General features: G+C 55.4%; 1 protein-coding gene across 2 annotated transcripts in view; it reads right to left on the bottom strand.

Moving 5' to 3' along the window:
- The window catches only part of OPCML (opioid binding protein/cell adhesion molecule like), a 320285-nt gene that overhangs the window by 106325 nt on the left and 195067 nt on the right, over positions 1-18893 (bottom strand). The window contains exon 2 of one of the 2 annotated variants that reach the window (XM_075521055.1): positions 11473-11557. In XM_075521055.1, coding sequence (XP_075377170.1) covers positions 11473-11557 — 85 coding nt within the window. Of the gene's footprint in view, positions 1-11472; positions 11640-18893 lie in introns of those variants that run through there. The other variant, XM_075521054.1, reaches the window with a different exon arrangement.

Here is an 18893-nt window from a genome sequence, read left to right as displayed (position 1 = left end):
CAGAAGCCCCATGTCTGAAAGAGAAAAGATAAATGGCTTCTGAAGGGAAATAACCTGGTGGACTCAGTGGGTTTGGCAGCACCCTGCTAAGTGCAGCATCAGTCTTGAAAACCAGCTGCAAGCTCAGCAGTCGCAGGACAAAGCACAGGTTTCAGAGAGCGAGGCCGAGCAGATGTCAGAGCTCCTTCCCGGAGGGAGCCTGCGGCCAGGACCACGTTGTCCTGGCCACCCTCGGTGGCTCCTGACTTGGGGCGGTGGGCTAGGAGAGGGATGGCGAAGGGATTCAGCTGGGAGCCAGCGCTGCAGACCCGGCCTCAGGGCATCACCAAGAGGGATGCAGCTGCAGCATAACCCCCGCTCCGGGACAAGCGGAAGCGGCCAGCTGGAAAGCTGGCAAAGGTGAAAATACACCACGCACCCTCACAGCTCACCGGCTCACGCACGGCGCAGGATGCGGCCAGCCGGGAGGGCCGGCACCTGTTAGTAAAGGGAGCTGCTTCCCGCAGACGGGCTGGCCCCATCACTGATTTACTGGGCAATAAAAGCAAAATCAAGGAAAACGCTCCAAGTGCACCTCTGAGAGTCTGCAGGCTCAGTTATAGAGTCTGGGCAGGCCCCAGCTGCCTCTTAAAACCTTCTCTTGTGCATAACGGGTCTGCACGGTGGCCGGGGAACGGGTCGGTGTGCTCTGCCGGGGGGCTGGCTGGCTCTGCAGCGGGTGCCGGAGCATGAAATCCTCCGCAAGAAGGGGAGGAAGACTACTGCTGCTCGGGACCAGCGTACAAAAAGGCAGCAGAAGGCAGCAGGATGAGGCCAGCAGCCATCCTGCAGCGGGCTGGCAATCCCCGTTGCCTGGAAGGAAAACCAACCCAACCTTACAGACCAGCGAATATGCTCCACTCCAGACCTTCTCGCGCGGGGCACCACCAGATGGAGTACACAACGAGACATCAGCGACTGCACGTTGCTGCTTCAGAAGCATTCAAATCCTTGACGGCATCCCAAAACACCAGCCCAGCAGCACAACTTTGATACAGACACACTTGCACACCAGGCATCCTGCGCAAGGAGATTTAGGACATAAAGATGGTCCCCCAGTCCTTCATGCAAATCCAACAGGACATTATCAACCAGCTGCAGCCTGAAACTGCTGTAAAGGTAAGCTCTTCCTATCAGTTGGGCAAAGGGCTCATATTGGGCCGGGTCTCAAAAGCAGGGAAGCACCTCACAGCAGCCAGCCCGTTTCCTTACAGCCTGCTCCGGACAGCGGTTCCCACCTTCGGTTTCCCATCAGCTTGCAGGGCAGTAGCTACAGCCTTGCTCGGGTCACCATCGGAGGCACCTCCTGCTTCCCCCCTGCCCCGAGGCTTGCGACGCCGTCGCACAGAGGATATTAGATGAGTGACACAATTTCTCCTTGACAAATCTCCGCTGGCTGTGGCGCAGCTTCTTGTCCTTTCCTAGCTGATCGCAAACACTTCCCTTGATGTTTGCTCCAGAGCTTTCTCAGGATGGAAGGTGAGCGATCTCCTAGGACCGTTTCTCCTCCCTTTTCCACAGCAGACACTATATTTGCCCTTCCTCGGTGGGCTGGAGCATCCCCTGCCCTCTCGGATGAGCAGCAGAAGTCCTGACATCGCTCCAGCCAGCTCCCTGCAGAGCCAAGCGGGAACGGCATCAGCCCAGGCAATTTATAAAGGAAGCCCAGCAAGAGAGTGGAGCAGACCAGAGGAGGAGCAGGGAGAAAGAGAAACCCCTCTTAAATAGTTCTGCAGCGGAGTTTACCCGTGCTGCAGCAGGCAACAAAGAGAAACGTCAAGAGCAATGAGACAAGGCAGGGGAGGCGTCGCAGCAGATAAAGGGTTCTTCAGGTATGAGACAAAACCAGCTTTGGAAACCTCGCAGAAGTGAGTTTAAAGTCTCCAGAGGATATCAATTGAGAGTCTGTCACTTGGTGTCAGGATAACTTTCTGGACAGCTCTCGGAGCTTGTTAAGCTCTTGCTTGGGCTGCATTTGAGCTCTGGTGGCAGTGCTGTCTGCTAGCACGAGCAACGAAATGAGAGATGAAAAAGACCCGCCGAGTCCACGCAGCTTCTCCGTCATCCCTCCGACATCCCCCGCCACGACCTGCAACACCCCCGGCGGCGATGGGCTCGGGGACCTCACCTGGTGTTGCTCAAAGACACGGTCCCTTGGGGAGGGGACATCTCTAAGCAGGGGCAACACCCCGAAACCGGGCTCCTCTTGCCCCAAAACAGGGGCTCGCACGTCCGGGAGTTGGTGGGCGCAGGATGGGAAACGCAGGACGAGATGCAACGGCCTGTAATGCAGCTGGTCAAACCAGCCGGTCGTAACGGTGTCTCGGCACTGCGATCTATGGCTCTGGGAAGAAACTAGCCGCTTCCCCCACAGCAATCATTTCATCAAAAGCCCTGCAAGACTCCCGCTGTTCCCGCTAGCCCTGGATCCCTAACTTTAATTAAGTCCAAACAGCTTTCTCGCAAGAACAAGGGAGGAGAGGGTGACTCAGACAGCGATGGGACCAGCCGGCGTAATTATCATACAGTTAAGAATATTAATTAAAAACAGCCCTCCCCCCGTTAAAAAAAAAAATATTAAAAAAAAAAAAAAAAAAAAGGCCAGACTAATCAATTCCATTTAAAGGAATATATGGGGATGAGGAGCAAGAGCAGGGAGGGTGACAGAGAGAGAGATGGGATGCAGCGTGAATGCTAACAGCTTCCCACCATAGCCGCTGCCGCAGTAAGCCCCAGGCCTGGCTGCTTCCAACAGTTACTTCGAGTCTCCTTGGAAATGGGCTCAATCTTTTCTTCTACCTGCTGCTGCATCAGAGCAACTCCTGTGATCGCACAAAGGACTTTAAATCTCGGCTTTAACTGCCTTGATTGAATTAAATGCAACAACACGGTAAAGCAGCCTCTTCATTTAAGGTATAAGCATGGAGGCTTTCTCCTCTGCTAACGGCGCTCTCCCTCTTTCTGAAATGATGAGTTGCTCATGGGTTATGCTCTTTAAGAAAGAGAAAAAAAAAAAAAGTCATCTGATAAAGTGGGTTATAAAACCGGTGGTGGTAATAAACGGAGAGCAAGGAGCCTGATGCAAAGCCAGCAGAGAAGGCAGAAACCGCTGTAGGGATGCAATATCTGAACCGTGATTAATATGTGACCACGGGTGACGGTGCAGGGAGCAGCGCAGGATGCCACTCGCTGCTCTGAACCCGCGACGCAGGGGACACGGAGAGCAGCGCTGTGCCCAAGAGGGGACCGGCGAGGAGGGTATCGATGAAGGATGATGAGTGGCTGCTCCCAAGTGTCAAAGCCGAGGGAGGAGAGGTGCCGGGTAGCATGACACCCTCTCGACTGCGGTCACCACGCGGGACAGACCGTGGGCTGCGACCGAGGAGCAGAAGGGGACGAAGCCAAGCACCGACGTGATGCGTTGGGTACAGTCTCGCAGTGATTGCTTATCCTCCAACAAGACTACTGTCCCCTGATCGAGAGCTGCAGGGAAAAGGCATCTCGTGTGCCCGGGTTCATGCTGGGGAAAGGAAAGACTTGGGGAAGACTCAGCATGCAGAGACACTGCAGAAAAGGGCTCAGAGCGGAGGAAAAAATTATGAGAGATGTTGTTCTCTCTGGTACTCCCAACTCCTACCCACAGCCGTAACTGTCCGAAAAACTCTGTACCGCAGCACTCCAAGCCAGAACTGCAAGGACCAACAGAACCACAGACTCAGCACGGAGGGTGAAGAGCTTAGCTCCCATCTCTCCTTCCAAGAAAACCCCTACGCTCACCCTCCTTTCTTGGGACTTCCTTGCCTCTCTGCAAAACAGGGATACCAGCACCATGCTCCCGTGGCTCTTACAAGCCACAACACAGAGCGGGATGTGTTATGAGAAGGTGCCCTGGGAGCATAAACCATTTCTTTTTATCAACCTCCATTATTATCACATTAACATCATCTCCACTCGCGGGATGAATGCTCAGGTGCCCAGGAAGCACTCCTGGCTCTTTCTTGCCCCTCCGCGGGAGCAGGGCGGCCTGCCGGCAAATGCCCACGAGAATTACGGCCGGGTTCCCGGGCGCAGACACGGCTATCGGTTCCTTTTTATGAGCCTTCATTGTTATTACCACCTATTTCTTTTTACATTCCTGCCAAAATACCGAACATTAATCTCCCTCGCTCCCTGCAGGCAAAACATGGGTAATTGGATTTATATGGGTTAGAAATTTGTTAGATTTTATATATATATATATATATACACACACACATACAGAGAAAATATAAACAAATAGGAGGTAGGGGGATGCACCTTCCCCAGGTCTTGGGTACCAGCAAGCTGGCTCAGGCCAAAGCCCCCCGCATCTGAGCTCCCCGCAGCCGGCGCATCGCCGTGGTCCGGCCGGCCCTGCTGACTGCCGGGCTCTGATTTAGGAACTCATCCCATAGCACTGAACTTCACGCGATGGGAGTTAGCAGTTGTGGCTTTTTCTTTGGTTCATCCTTTCAACCTCTCTGTTTTTCCCTTTACTCATTCCCTTCTTGCACCTACTGGTTTTTTTTTTTTTCCCCCTCCCAACTTTTCTGTCTCTTCTTCCACTTCCTCCGTTCCTCTTCTCCCCAGCTCCAGCCAGGAGGTGACACCACACACGAGTCTTGGTACACCAAGAGATGAAAAAGCAAGACGCTCTGTGCGACGGCTCCTCGGGTTTCCCCACCAGCACTGGCGATGGCACAAAGCACCTTACCGGAGTCGGCACAAAGCACCTTACCGGAGTCGGCACAATTTCCTGATCTGATCCTACTCCACAACAGTTGTTGTTCTCATTATCCTCCCCTTCCGCGGAGAAGCAGACTTTGAGACCCGTTTCTATCCCGAGGAACAAGTCTGTCAAGTGAGTATAGTCATGGAAACAACTCATTTTTAGCAAATCTTGGGGAAATATTCATAGGAAAACAGAAGTACAATACGTGACTATTTTGCACTAAAGATCCGACCTTGAAGGGTTCTGTCTGTCAGGGAAGACAAGACCTACGCGTCAAATCAAACCTGCAGTAAACAACCCATTACAGCCTAAGAATTGTTGGCAGGGGCTGTGGGGGAATTATTTTTCTCGTTAAAAAGAAAAAAAAAAAAAAAAAAGGGGGGTGGGTGGGAAGAAAAACCATAACATCCTAACCCTCAAAGGCTGCTGGCAAGGACGGAAGAAGAAGTGATAGTCACTGAATCAGATATTCCTTATGAACTGTCTGCTCGGCTGCGGTATCTAAAGATTATCACTTAAAACAATATGTCCAGCTGTTGTAAAAAGCATCCCTGGTTTAGGGCTGAGAAATGCAAGGAGGAGGCAAACTGTGAGAGCAGTCGAGGGAACAGAGAAATTCTTCGGAAACCGGGAACGTGAAAGACAGCCACTGTGCCCCGGTTTCATTTTGCAGCGTTAACACCTAATCCTTTTCTAGAAACAAAGACCCGAGCTCCTGGAGCAGCGTGCGTGATCCAGGGGAAGGACAGCTATTACGGCTTGCAATCCCAGGGAGTTTATTATGCTTGCAAAAAGATCTTGTGTACCCTACAGTGAAAGGATTACTAACAGTTCAGTCTCATCCCCTGGAGCCGAGTATCGCCGCTTGTAACTATTTCTGGCTAGTAGAGCTCAAAAACTTAGCGTGGGTGTTGGCTTTTTGCTAGGCAGAGGGACCTTCCCAGGGCTTATATCCTGGCCCTTGGCAAGGTGACAGCGAGTGACTCCTGCTCCCGCTGCAGAGCCGGACCAGCTCGCTGCGCTCGCAGAAACAGGCTTTTCTGAAGCAAAACCCCAGTGCTCTGGTTACGATCCCTGTGTCGGCGTTGATCTAGCTCTCTGCCGCTCGAGTCCGGTCCCACGCTCACAGCAAAGCCTCTCTTGCCTTACCGGCCCTGGCTCGGCGGGAGAGGCGTTGGCACGAGCAGCAGCGAAAGCCTCGCCGGCTGCGGGTGAGCTCCCCAACGCCAGCCCCGAATCTCCCCCTCGCGCAGCGGGACGGTGCTCCTGAGCGGGGGACAACCATCCTCTCCCCCAGCAACCCAAACGGGCGCCCCGCACGAACCAGCAAGCCCTACCCCTGACCCGAGATGGAGACCGAGATTCATCCCGCAGCAAGGACACCAGGACTCGGAACTCCCTCTGGCACCCCGATGCTAGCGAGGGCGACGGAGTGGCGGGGGGCTGCGAGGCTGTTCCAGCCCCACCAAGGTGGGACGGGGGCACGACCGGGGAGGTCGGGCACCGGCCGCAGGGTCTCAGCATCTGCACTTTGGCAGCGGCATTTGCCTTCGTGCAACGGGCTGGGGTGGAGGGGACCCTCCCGCAACCCCCCCGACCTTTCTCCAACCACCCTTCCAACGGCTGCAATATTACAGTGAAATTAGCGGGCACTGTAATTATAACTATCAGGAGCAGATAAGACAAGTTAAATACCAGCTACCTAAGGAGAAATTATTATGCCAGCCAGGAGGATCCAAATGCCAGAATCCGTGGCTGTAATTTCACCGAGTCGCCAATTACAGCTCCGCCACGCAGCGAGCTCTACCTTGGAAACGGCAGGTATATATTTAGCTGCTTCAGAAAACTTTTTGGATAGGAGGGGGAGGGAGGGGGCAGCGATGGAGCAAGTCCTCGCTAATCTGCTCTTCGCTAATCCCCACGCTTTTAGCATTTGCACACAAAAAGCGGCAACTCTCTTCCCACCTCTCAGCAAGGATTTAACAGCAGAGACGTGGCTGCGTTAACGCTTCTTTTCTCTGCCAGGTACGGCGGTTGCACGGTGCACGGTGGCAGGTGAGTGTCACAACCCCCATTAACAGGTAGGTAAACTGAGGGTCGGCGGTTTGACCGAGAAAGAAGCAAAAAAATCTGATTTCCCGACTTCCCAGCCCTATGCCCAGAGACTCTGCTCCTGCCCGCCTGCTCCTGCTGGTGGTACTTTACTGAGGCCTCATCGTGTGCTGGGAAATAGACTGCGGTAGATTATTACACCAAAAAAAAAAAAAAAAAAAAAAGCAGCATTGTCAGAAATAATTAAAACTATAATGGCAAAAATAAATGGAAGAACGGCATCTCATGATGTTTTATTCTGGCTTTTTATTTTTAATTAGAATTGTTCTCACACTCGCTAATTGACAAAAGACAGCCAGTTGCGGAGTCTTGGATGCGAATGAGCAAAGCTAGCCCAGGCTTTTGGTCTCCTTCCTGGACAAGCAATGAGGGAGGCCAGGGGCTCACCAGAAGAGAATAGAAAGGTGGAGGGGGATGCAACTTGAAAATTTGCCTTGAAATACAGGGAAAAAGCATCTGTGCGTTATTTAGTTTAGAGAAAAGCCTAGATATACATGCAATGTTTCTTGTACAATCCTAGCACCAGCTATGAATGCTCATTTCTTCTAATCATCGCTGACAAACAACTGCTGTTGGCTCCATTTTACAGATGGGGAAACTGAGGCAGGGAGCAACAGACAGGCCTCCCCGAGTCCCTGGTGTCCCTGTGGTGACAGCCAAGAAGAAAATCCGGCGCACTCTGTCTGCCAGCTACTCCCTCCAACCACTGAAACACACTCTCTTTGCCTTATAAAAAAAAAAAAAAGCCAATATTTCTTAAATACAGATAAAACTATAAAGCCTTGAAATTTTGAGCAGCTGTTGTTTTATGTCTTTATGAACTGTACTGATGCCTGTTATAAAAGGTCGGTTCGCGAGCAATACGATCCCATTTACTATACATCCCCATTCTAACACCGCTTGAATATTTGCCTCGGCAGCGGCGTTACCTGCGGTTCAGCCGCTGCCTGCATCGCCTTTGCACTCTGGCAGCCCTCTGCGACGGTGAAGATGCTTCCACCACCGCGATGCAGATGGGATACAACGCAACCCAAGGTTTCTAGCTGGGGTCAGCCCCTCGGGACGGCTGACCGTGCCGGGGACCTGCCAGCGATGCCCCCCGAGCAACCGGGGGGATGGATGCCCGTGCCCCGCGAGCCGCGGGGCACGCATCCAAGAAGCATCGTGCGTAGAAATCTGAGGCTTGGTGGCACTCTTCCCAAAAGCAGAGACTTAATCCGTGTTTCCACATCAAATCCCAGCTGGGAAATTAAAAAGTGACCTTCTTCAACCTCCCTTGTCCATTACCAGTGTGCTCCTTGTTCCGTTTCCTGTCCCAAACTGGTGCGTAACACGGGTTACTGCTGCCATCTAAACACCTGCCCCACTTCACAGCAGAAGGTTTTGTATTTCAGAGTCAGGTAAGAGGCAGCTTTATTTTCTTTAATAGCACACAGAGAATTTGCAAACTGCCTTGAGTTCCCCGGAGAGGAAAGGTGCATGACTATTACAGGAATTGTTTGTTCTTACAAGAAAAAGTAGTGAATTACCAACAATCTCTGCTTAAAACAGGGGAATTATTTGCTACTGATCTAAGATGACCTAGAAGTTGCCTGTAGATGGAGCCTTGGTTTCTGCAAGGATTACGCTGAGCCTCCCTCAGAAAAAGGGCGGAGAGATGGAAATGGAAGCACCCAAAATCCAATACAGGAAAACCACAACCAGCCTGAAAAGCCTCCAGGTTTCCTCCACTGCTAGCATGCGGTTCTGCTCTCTCACATCTCCTCCTTTCTGCAACGCAATGTGTGGTTAAAGAGCTCATCTTGGAAGCAAAGAGCTTCCATCAGCCCTGCCGAAGCCAGGGAGACTCGCAGGCACAGCCCAACTCATGACCAGACAGCAGCCCTGTACGAAGCGGGATGGGAGAGGACCTGGCCCCTCCAGACCTAGCAGGATTGCGGCTAATTCTGCAAGCGCAACGAGCTGGAATTACGGGTCTCAGTTTCTCAAGGCCCAACTCCTCAGCTGTCTTCGGTTTGAGCCCCAAGAAAAGTGCCATTTTGCAAAGGATACCACATTCTGCTCCTGCTATGGGTGCACAGACGATCTGCCCGGAGAAAACCCCATCGAGGGCCCCACATTAGACATCTACCACAAACATCACCCACACGGAAAGACCGCCCGGGGCAGTTTCCCCTTCCCGGCTCTCCGCGGGGTATTGTATCCTGCAAATAAACACCAGCCACATCCTCGAGACGCTCCACCTTTGGGCTGCTGCGTGCAGCCCACTGTTGATGCTACCCCTTTGGGTTGCTGCGTGCAACGCCTTGCCCACCTCCAGACCCCAAGGGAAGACAGAAAGCTGCTCGTCACCCAGAGGCTGCAGGGGGGCAGCAGCAGGGAAATAGGGGTGGGAGAGAAGAGGGGGACCGTTGGGAAACAGCAGTGCAAGAAGAGATGGGGCAGACTGAGGGCAAATGGGAGCTGGAAGCCAGAAACTTGACTGCAGCAGGCAAAAGCTAAGCTTGAGGAGAAAAAGGGAGAGGGTGAGAGCGTGGAAAAGAGGCACCTGAGAGCCTGGGCAGGAGCAGATGCCAAGGGGGGAAATGGGTAGAGAACAAGTGCTTTTGGGGCACGGGCTTCTTCTAAGTGCCAGCACTCAGAGTCCCACTGGGGGATGCAGAGTTTCTTACAGGAAGGCTAAAATACCCCACCGCTCCGGGGCTGGCTGCTTCACAAACATCCCTTCTCGCAAACAGCACAGAAAAGAGGCCAGAAGCTTTAAAAAAAAAAAAAAAAAAAAAAAAAAAAAAGGAGATCCAAGTCAGCCCTCTGCTGGCGGCAGGCTCGGCCAGCACCGGAGCTGCGGGGGCTCCCCGGGGAAGGGGCTCAGCCCCCCGCACAGCTCGCCCACAGCAGGCACCCATCCTGCTCTGACCTCCACGAGCAGAGCCCCAAACCCCACGCTTCACCGGGGAGACAAATTCAGAAAGCGAGGAAAAGAGTACCAAGGCCAAAGGCATCTCTCGGGGGGATTGCGTTCTCCTCTTTAAACTGCTTTGCTCACTCCAGCCCAGGTTAATCATCGTTGCAGTTCAATTACGAAGAGCACAAGGAAACGGGTCCTCTGCTCTCCTGCTGTGCCACGGCCCCCAGTTACAAGGGGCGATGACACGCGTGTCCCAGCAGGTCCCTGGCTGGGACCGAGGAATAGGGAAGCGCCCGGCACAGGCAACGTCCCAAAGTCTGGCAGGCACCGTGCCGGGAGGCAGGCAGACAAGCGACCAACGCCTCTCTCAGCAGCACACACCTCGAGCCGGAGCCTGTTTCCCACCGCCACGTTATGCACCGAACATTTCCCCTCTACCAAGACCACACCAGCCACGGAAAGCCTGCCTGAACCCCGTGCCTCCGCTGCCCGGGCAAGCGGAGCACCCTCTGCTCAAACTGGCACAAGCTCCTCATCCCTGCGACGGCTCGGCTGCCAATGGAGAGCATGACATGCTCGGCTTGCTTATGCCAACCCTTATGCCTGGCTTTGGGAAGAGCAGCTGCTCTCTGCTGCAGCCCTGTTACTCCAGGTCTGAGCGAGGGAGCAGCTAGCCGGGCGAGGGAGCAGCTAGCCGAGCGCAGGGGCACACACCACTCGCTATTGCAGAGAAAGCGGCAGACTAACTCCTCCAGACTCACGTCCCACCATCCCCACGCTTCTTCCTCAAGTCCCAGGGTTGCTTGTCCAGCTGGATTAACCAGCTCAAGTCCTGCCTGGGCTGCCTGAAGCACGCACAGCACGACCCAAAGCCCCAGACGCCAGCTAACTCCCCGCCGGTCTCCGAAAAAGGCTGGGCTGCTATCTGCTCGTCTGGCCACGCTGCTGCGATGTCTATTGAGAGCTGCTATCCTACACGGGTAATGCACCATGTACACCTGTAACTCATTCAGGGAATGAAAAGGGATGCTCTGCTGTATTGTGCAGCACAGAAGCGGCCCATCTGCATATAAGTTGCCTGCATTTCTCCTACAGCAAACAGCGTAAGGTAAAGCATCCATCAGAATTCATGAGACGCACCCCTGGAGTAAAAGATTGATTTGATATTAACAGATTCGTGCAGAGACTATAAAGTGATCAAGGCGAAACACTGACACCTCGGAGGCATCGCAGCCCTGGAAACCCGCTGGCAATGCAGGCTGGCATCGGCGCAGGCAGTGCGGACCCCCCCTTCCCCTCCCACACAGGCACACGCATGGAGACAACTTTGGGAGCGTCAGGCAGCGCTAACTCACTGTCTGCCACCTAAGCCCCTTTGTCAGCTCCTCGTCTGGCACCCGCAGCCCCCCGCCAGCACCGACGCGAGGTTGCCAGCCCCGCGCTGCAGCCCGCTCCCCGCCACACAGCACCGGCACATCGGTCCCCCCCCAGACCGCTCCGCCGGGGCGTCCCCTGCCACGATGGGGACGAGCCCCCGGGATGCACGCAAAGTCTCCAGCTGGGCCCAGGACCCTCCGGCAGCCCCGCTTGGTGCACAGCATCTCCCGAGAGCCGCGGCCAGGACCCCCCGTGCCCCCCAAGGCAGAAATCCACCTGCTCCTACCTGAGCGTGGCACTCTCCCCTTGCCGCACAGTCACGTTGTCCATAGCTTTGGGGAAGGTGGCATCTCCGCTGCGCACGGGCACTCCTGCGGGCACAAGGAAGAGCAGCCTGAGACAGAGGACGACTAGGCACCTCCAGGGCAGGGCTAAGCACCCACCGACCCCCATCCTGGGCAGCAGGGACTTTTCCAACAGGCAAAAAACACACCCGACAAGGCCACCGGGAGCGAAAAGGAGGGGCGGGGGGGGGGGAGAGGAGGGAAGGGGGTGCGTGTGTGTGGGGACGGGGGGGAGCAAAACCACCGGGGCGAGCGATGCGGAGCTCCACGGAGATCAGGAGAGCCCCCGGCAAGGCAGCCTGCGAGCGCTGAGCCTGCCGAGCGGCATCCGGAGGGAGTCCCCGGTATCCTTGGGTGAGGGAGGAGGACGGGAGGGCCGGGAGGGAGGAGGAAGAGGAGGAGAGAAGGTGCCGAGCAAGAGATGAAGGTCACAGATGTGTGTCTGCTCGAGACGCTACTTGAAGATTCAGTTGGGCACGCGCTGCGGAGATCTGGCATCAAAAGTTTATAACCCAAGGAGGAAACGTGAGAGCCGCTGGCAGGAGAGGGAGGGCGGCCATAAAAACAGGCTGGGGGAGCAAAACGGGCGTGGAGTTGGGCTCTTTGCCGGCTGTTGCTCTTTCGTTTAAATAATAGAGGGAGAAGGAAAACGAAGACGGAAAGGAAGAAAAAAAAGAAAAAAAAAAAACCAAAAGCTCCCCAAAATGCCGATTCTGTCGCAAGATCGAAACTTCCCCGCGGAGCTGTAGGCGACGTCCCCGCCGCCCGGGCGCCAGGCAGAGCCGGCCACGCTCCTCGGCTCCGCAAAGGGGGTTCTCGGCCCCCCCACCCCCCGCCCCCGCCGGGGGCTCGGGGCGGCGGCGGGAGGCTGCTCTCCCGGCTCCGGCTCAGCCGAAAAGCGGCGAGAAGGGGCGGCGGGGGAGCGGGCGAGGCGGCGGCGGCGGCGGCAGCAGCATCCCAGCCCCGGCGGCGCGGCGGGCCGGCAGCATCCCCGGGCGGCGCGCAGGCTGACTGCCCGGGGTTGTCATGGCAGCGGCTCCATCGCTGACCGGCGCCGGGGCTCCCGCACACCCGCACGCACCCCGCACCGCACAACGGGCGGAGCGGAGCGGAGGGGAGCGGAGGGGAGCGGAGCGGCGGCGCGCACCTCGCACGCCAGCCTTTAACCCCCGCCGCACCGCGCTCCCGCCGCGCTGAGGGACCGAGGCTCCCACTCGCCTCAGGGGCCACCCCACCCCACCCCACCCCACCCCACCCCACCCCACCCCACCCCACCCTTAACCGTCCCGACCCCGGCTGCAGAGGGGGCTTTTCTCACGCAAGGCACGCTGCCCAGCCTCACGCTCGCCGTACAGCCCCCCTGCCCACCGCAACCCCCTCGCGGCATCGTTCTCCGCGCCCATCTGTTGATGCGCTTCCCGCCCCGCTGCCTCTTTCTCCCCGTCCTCCCCTGAGCCTGGGCAGCCGGTAGCAGAGAGGGGCCGGGAGCCTGCCTGCAGGCAGGGCGGTGGGAAACGGCGTCCTGCCGCCACGCGTTTGGCCCGCGGGATGGTGCAGGCTGGAAGGGAGCTCCAGGGGACCCCCCTGCCCTGGCCCGGCTGTCCCCGCTCCCTGACACGGAGATCCTTGCAGTAGGAAGCCCGAGGGCTCTCCGCCCCGCCGCTTACAACAGGGCAGCGCCCGAGATCAGCCACAAATTTCCTCCTTTGGAGACGCCCAGAGACCACCATTTACCTCCTCAAAGAGCAACTGAGGGCACCAAGACCTCGGTGACCATCCAGCCACATCCGTCTCTGTGCCTCCCACAGAAAACCAACCTCACGCTGCCATCTCCCCGCAGCGTGCTGTACAGTTCCTCGTGCCCAAGCCAAGACAGGCTGGACCTCGGTTGGGTGCCTTCCTCCAAAGGGCATCTGCCTCTTCCACTGACTATATCATGGGGAACCTGCCCTTTTTCCAGGGGCTAGAGGAGGAGCGCAACGACCGGTGAAAGAGTTTTAGCTATTTTGGGACCCCAACCTCATCCAGAGACCCAAACGCAGCTGCTAAAAATGATAAAGAGGTTTTGCAAGGGTTTTTCAGTGATCCCAAGCCCAACTATCAGCATAGCAGGTCCGCTGTATGTGGCAGTGGGACACAGCGACACTAAATGCACCACTAGCCACGGGCTAGCACTGCAGAGATGTGTGCTGGCTCCCGGCACCAGCTATGGCTGCAGGCACCGGAGGGATGCTCGCTGCAGCTTGGATAAATAGGACAGCCTAGGAGCCGAGGGAAGCACCGAGAAAAGCAGGGCTGAGTTTTCCATCAGAAAGCTCTTCAGCTGCTGAAAAGTTGGCTTAACCCCGAACATGCAGGTTGGCTGCTTCGATGCCAGGCATCCTTCAGGGGGAAGGATGGAGAGGAAGAACGCCCCATCTCCTTCCCATTCTGCTCCCACCCAGGCGCAGAGGAACCGTGTCTGCTGGCAGGGGGGGAGCAGCAGCTGAAAGGAGACAGCACAAACCCACTGCAGCTCCCCACCGGCGAGAGAACCCGACCCCGGGCGCTGCTGAGCCTCGTCCAGCAGCAGGATGAGCTCCAGGGGGGAGGATGCTGCAGGGACCAGAAGCTCTGCTGGGTAAAATGGTGTTTACCCCTTGGGATAGGAAGCTTTAGATGTAGAGTGCGCATAGCAGGAAGCCTGCCAGAGCCGGTGCAATTCAGGGAAGGGGAGATTTAAAGGGGAAAAAAGCCTGTCTGCCTCAGAAAGAGCCTCTGAGGAGGCTGGAGAGACGTGGCTACATGAACAGATGTAAAGGCAGGGCGTAAACAGATAGACAGATAGCTAAACTGGCTGCTACAGACAGCTGGGCACAAGTAAGCATATATGGGGCATCGGGGAGGGGAAAGAGGGGGCTGGAAAGGGAATGTTATACATATTTACGTAACAGAAACCTGCCTAACTGGCTACAGACCCAACAGCCTGGAACAGCTATGCAGGAGACTGCAGGCAGTATGTCTCAACCACGCTCACCTCGGAGGCCACTTTGGGCATCGGAAAGCAGGTGCAGGCAGCCAGAGCAGCCTCTCCTCGTCCGGGTCTTCTGGGCCACCCCATCACAAATATCTCCTAGTCCCACCACTCTGGTTAACGTGATCTCCCGAGTAAGAGTGCTGGCATCAAATGAAGGGAGCAAGCTGGGACATGGGGGAGAAAAGGGCAAGGGAAAAAGAACTCGAAATCCAGGAGGCTACAAAATCTGGATGCAAACACAAAGTCAGCAGACACGAAAGCAGAGCCACTTTGGTCCCTAGACAGCTTGCAGACCTGAGGTTGTATGGGGTAGGCATGCGGGTGGCTTCAGTTCAGGTCCACGTCTAAAAATATCACCTAGCTGAGAGGGACTCAGAGGCTGACACGGGCCCTGGGGGCATCAGGCATATGGCAGTGGCGGATCCTGCTCCTCACGGTGACGTTAACAAGCCCTGACCTTCTCTCATCATCCCAGAGGCTCAGAAAGAAACTGAGACTGCAAGGACGAGTCCCTCCACCTCCCAGTCTCTCGCCTCCCAGCCGATTGTCAATCTCAGCTTTTATTAGTGGTGCAGTTTGGCCTCCATCTCCCTCGGAGATTTCTCCCTCGTTGCTCTAATCAGGAGCTTGCAAATGTCAAGAGTACAGGCCTGGAAGTAATTAGTGAGGGACTGGAGCCCAGGGGCCGCGGAGCGGCTCAGTGGCAGTGCTGTTCCGGCACCACGCTGGGGAGCAGCCTGCAGCCGCCGGGACCTACGGACAGCCACCCTGGATTTTATTCTTTGCCTCACTGCTGCTACTGGACTATTTTCCCCTTCTCCACACAGCTCAGGGCATGCTGAGATGCTCTCTGTGCAGCAGGGAGGGAGTCCAGCTCCCTTGAGATCAATGCAGCGAGGGATGGGGAGACTGCAACGACACCGGGACCCTATGCGCTTGGCCAGCAAGTGTCACCTCCCTGCTGAAGAGCAGCCTCCGGGACACTGCCTCTTCCAAAAGAGCTCCAAAGAGTATTTCTAACTCCTTTTACACAAGACACAGATATTCACAGCCCCTACCAGCACCCTGCCTGGGTAGGGGAACGCTATGAAGCACGGACACAGATGCACAGCGAGGTGCACTTCACCCCGGGACAGCAGCTTCTGTCGTGGTGGGCACAGCAAACCACCACGTCCTTGTCAAAGGGCAAAGCACAGTCCTCAGCAGGCAGAGAAAACTAAATCTTAAGGCAAAGATAATGGGAAATAGCTTGCTTTGCTTTTTTTCTTTTTCCAGGATGAACTTTGGTGTCCCTAAGCCATTCAGCCTTGTTCGCAACTAAAGGGGTTAATGCTGCACCCAGGAAAGCAAAAACCCAGCAGAGCTGTAAGGGAAAGCAGTCCTTGGAGGACCTGGGCTTGTTTAATCAAAGAGCTACTCCTTGCTCCCACGGATTCGCCCTCCAGCACTGGTGGAAGTGGAAGTTCTCCAGATCTCCCTCTGGAAACCCCAGACAAGCTTTTTCAAAGATGCCAGCTCCCCTCCAGTCCCGGGCTTGCAGACAGCTGCTCCGTGCTTTCCAAAAACAGGGCTCTTTTACGGCATTTCTCTCCCGGGGCACGTGAAATTTCTAATCCTGAACATCTTGGCCGCACTATTTGGCCAAGACGTATGTAACACCTCCACGGTGAACAGGGAGCGCTGTGTCTTGCCGGTATCCTGCTACGTACAGATGGCGTCTGGGCTCGGGGCTATAAGATTTTTAACTAATATCTTTCTGCACTATTATCCCCTCCTCCCTTTTCTCCCACCTCCTCTTTCTCTCCCTCCTTCTCTCCATCTGTCCCTACCCCCTCTCTTCTCCACCTTTTCTCTTGCACACTTGCAGCTGCTAATTTTTACCCTGCATATTTGGCAATCCATCCCGACACCTCTTCCCCCACACCCTGCCGCCCTCCTTCTTGCTTTTCCCATTTGCTGCCGAATATTCTCATTTCTTCACCCGAAAGCAAAGGCATGCACAGAGAGCCCCGCGCACGGGCAGGAGGAGCACGCAGACCCCATGCAAAGCAGAGCACAGCGGCGAGAATCACATCTCACGGTCCCGGGATAAAGCTGAGCAGCCATGGGCACGTGGAAGGGGGGGCACAGCAAAGCATCACCCCCTTCCCAGAATGAAAACCTTAGGAAAGCTCTTCACAGCTGGATTGACTGCTGCCCGGCCGATGGCACACACACAGCTCTCCCCCTCTGTCACCCCCGCCTCTCTCCAGCAGAATTTATTTATCCCACTTAATTTTTCCAGTTGTTTTATCTTGTTTTATCTTCACACTAAATCAGGCTCTCTCCGCAAACTGAACTTTTATTTTCCGTGCTGTTACATTTAACGCATTTTATCGTGTGAATTTAGAAAAAAAAAAAAAAAAAAACAAAAAAACAAAAAACAACACCACTGAGGTAATTGTGAAAAAAAACCAAAACGCAGCCTATTCTTCAAATTGATTGCAGTGCTTGAGCTTGCCTGGGCAGAAAATGCAAACCTGAGACACATGCTCCTCGCCAGCACCTGACTGCTGGACTGGTTTAGCAGTCAATGCCCAGGTAGCCCCTCCGACACCATCCTCGTGCCCTAAATGCAAGCACAAATCCTCCCCCTTTCCACAAAAGCCTTCCAAGAACACGCGAGCCCAGCTCGGGGTCATGCCATAGCGTGGCGAGGCAGGTCGTGGCTCAGGAGGACCTGCAACACCCGCTCAGCTGCGCAGCAGTGGCTGTGGATTTTAACAGGATGACTTTACACTTAATGCTCAGTATGCAGCTAAAATCCCTGGCTGAACCAGAGACATATGGCACGCTTAAACTGCGTGTAAACCCGAAATTCAAAAAGGATGCAGCTCTAAAGACACCCACCTTGCGGAGTTAAAAGCAGCCTCCCCCATTACACCAAGTATTAAAGAAAAAAAACAAAAAAAACCAACCAACAACTCTGAAAACACCCTGCACTGCTCAAGCAAACCTCAAAGGGGTTGGGACACCCGGGTACAGCAGAACCACGCGGAGCCATCACAACATCGCCAGAAAAGCTCGAAAGGCGAGGATTTCATTTTCCAGCAGTATTTCTGACAACGATCCAGGTTTGGGGTTTTTTGGGGTTGTTGTGTTTTTTTTCTTCTAAGGAAAGCAAAACGTTAAGATTTTCTTTGCGAGGCCAAGATTTTTTTTGTTGCCGTTCCTGTTGGTATTTAGTGCATTTGGGCAAATTTTCAACTCCCATGCGGTCTTTCTCTTAAAGCCCAACTCTCGAGGGAAGGGGCGGGGAGGGGGGAGCGATTACAGACATGCGACATTTTGTTTCGTTGCCAAAACATTTCCATATCAAAACACACCAAAGTTCAGCCTGCTTCACGGAGGACATTGTCTTGCAAAAAAAAAAAGAAAAAAAAAAAAATTGCCAGCTGATTGCCAAACAGCACAACAAAAACCCCATTGCATCGCATAGTCCCTGCCCGCATCTGCAAAGAGATGCTTCCAGGAGCCCATTCCCAAATTTCCCACAACCCTAGGAAGCTGGGGGGGGGGGGGGGGGGGATCAGAGCAGGGCCAAAAAGGAGGGAATTGGAGCATTGGAGGAGAGAAAGAAAGGGAAGGGTGGGGGAGTACCTTCAGCTGGGCTCCCTGGGGGGGGACGGAGCCCTGGTCCACGGAGGGGTGTCTGCAGTCACCCCGCTGCTGGCAGGGCAGGGCAGGGCAGGGCACGCTGGGGGGGACACGGCGCTTGGCTGGGGGGGACCAGGGGAGAGCGACAGCTTGCGCTGACCCACAGGGACAAGCGAGGGGGGCTCGAAGGCTGCGCACCTGCAAGCCCATCCCATTAAGGCCAATTTATTTGGGGGCGGGGAGAGGACACCGGTAGTCTCTGCCTTCCCCTTAATCACAGGGTTGCAGCACACGGGAGGCTCCAGCCCCACAGCACCTGTGGGAAGGGGGAGGGAGGCAGCCTGCCTCCCCCTCCGCATGGCTTTGCTCCTGTGCAGGATGAGGCCAAACCCCCTTTGGACAGTGAGCGGCAATTAAAAGCCTCCCCGCACCAATACTACCCCAAAGGAGATGGGTTTTCCATAGCGGGGTTGCTCAGGGGAGCCTGCGTGCGTTACAGGTACTCGTGCAGGCATTACGGGCTCGCTGCAGCTCGAGGGCTGCTGGGGACAAGCCACCGTGCATGGGGACAAGCCACCGTGCATGGGGACAGGGCTGTAGGGCAGGCTGCTGCTGGGGACAGAGCCCGTGTTCCCCCCCCCAGGCAAGGACAGGGCAGGTTTGAGGATGCAAAATGCCCCTTCTTGCTCTGAACCCTCTGAGCTGCAGGGG

This window comes from Mycteria americana, chromosome 19 (genome assembly GCF_035582795.1).
Source record: "Mycteria americana isolate JAX WOST 10 ecotype Jacksonville Zoo and Gardens chromosome 19, USCA_MyAme_1.0, whole genome shotgun sequence".
Classification (NCBI taxonomy): Eukaryota; Metazoa; Chordata; class Aves; order Ciconiiformes; family Ciconiidae; genus Mycteria; species Mycteria americana.
The sequence above is the reverse complement of the archived record's forward strand: the minus strand, read 5'-3'. Positions and strand labels throughout refer to the sequence as shown.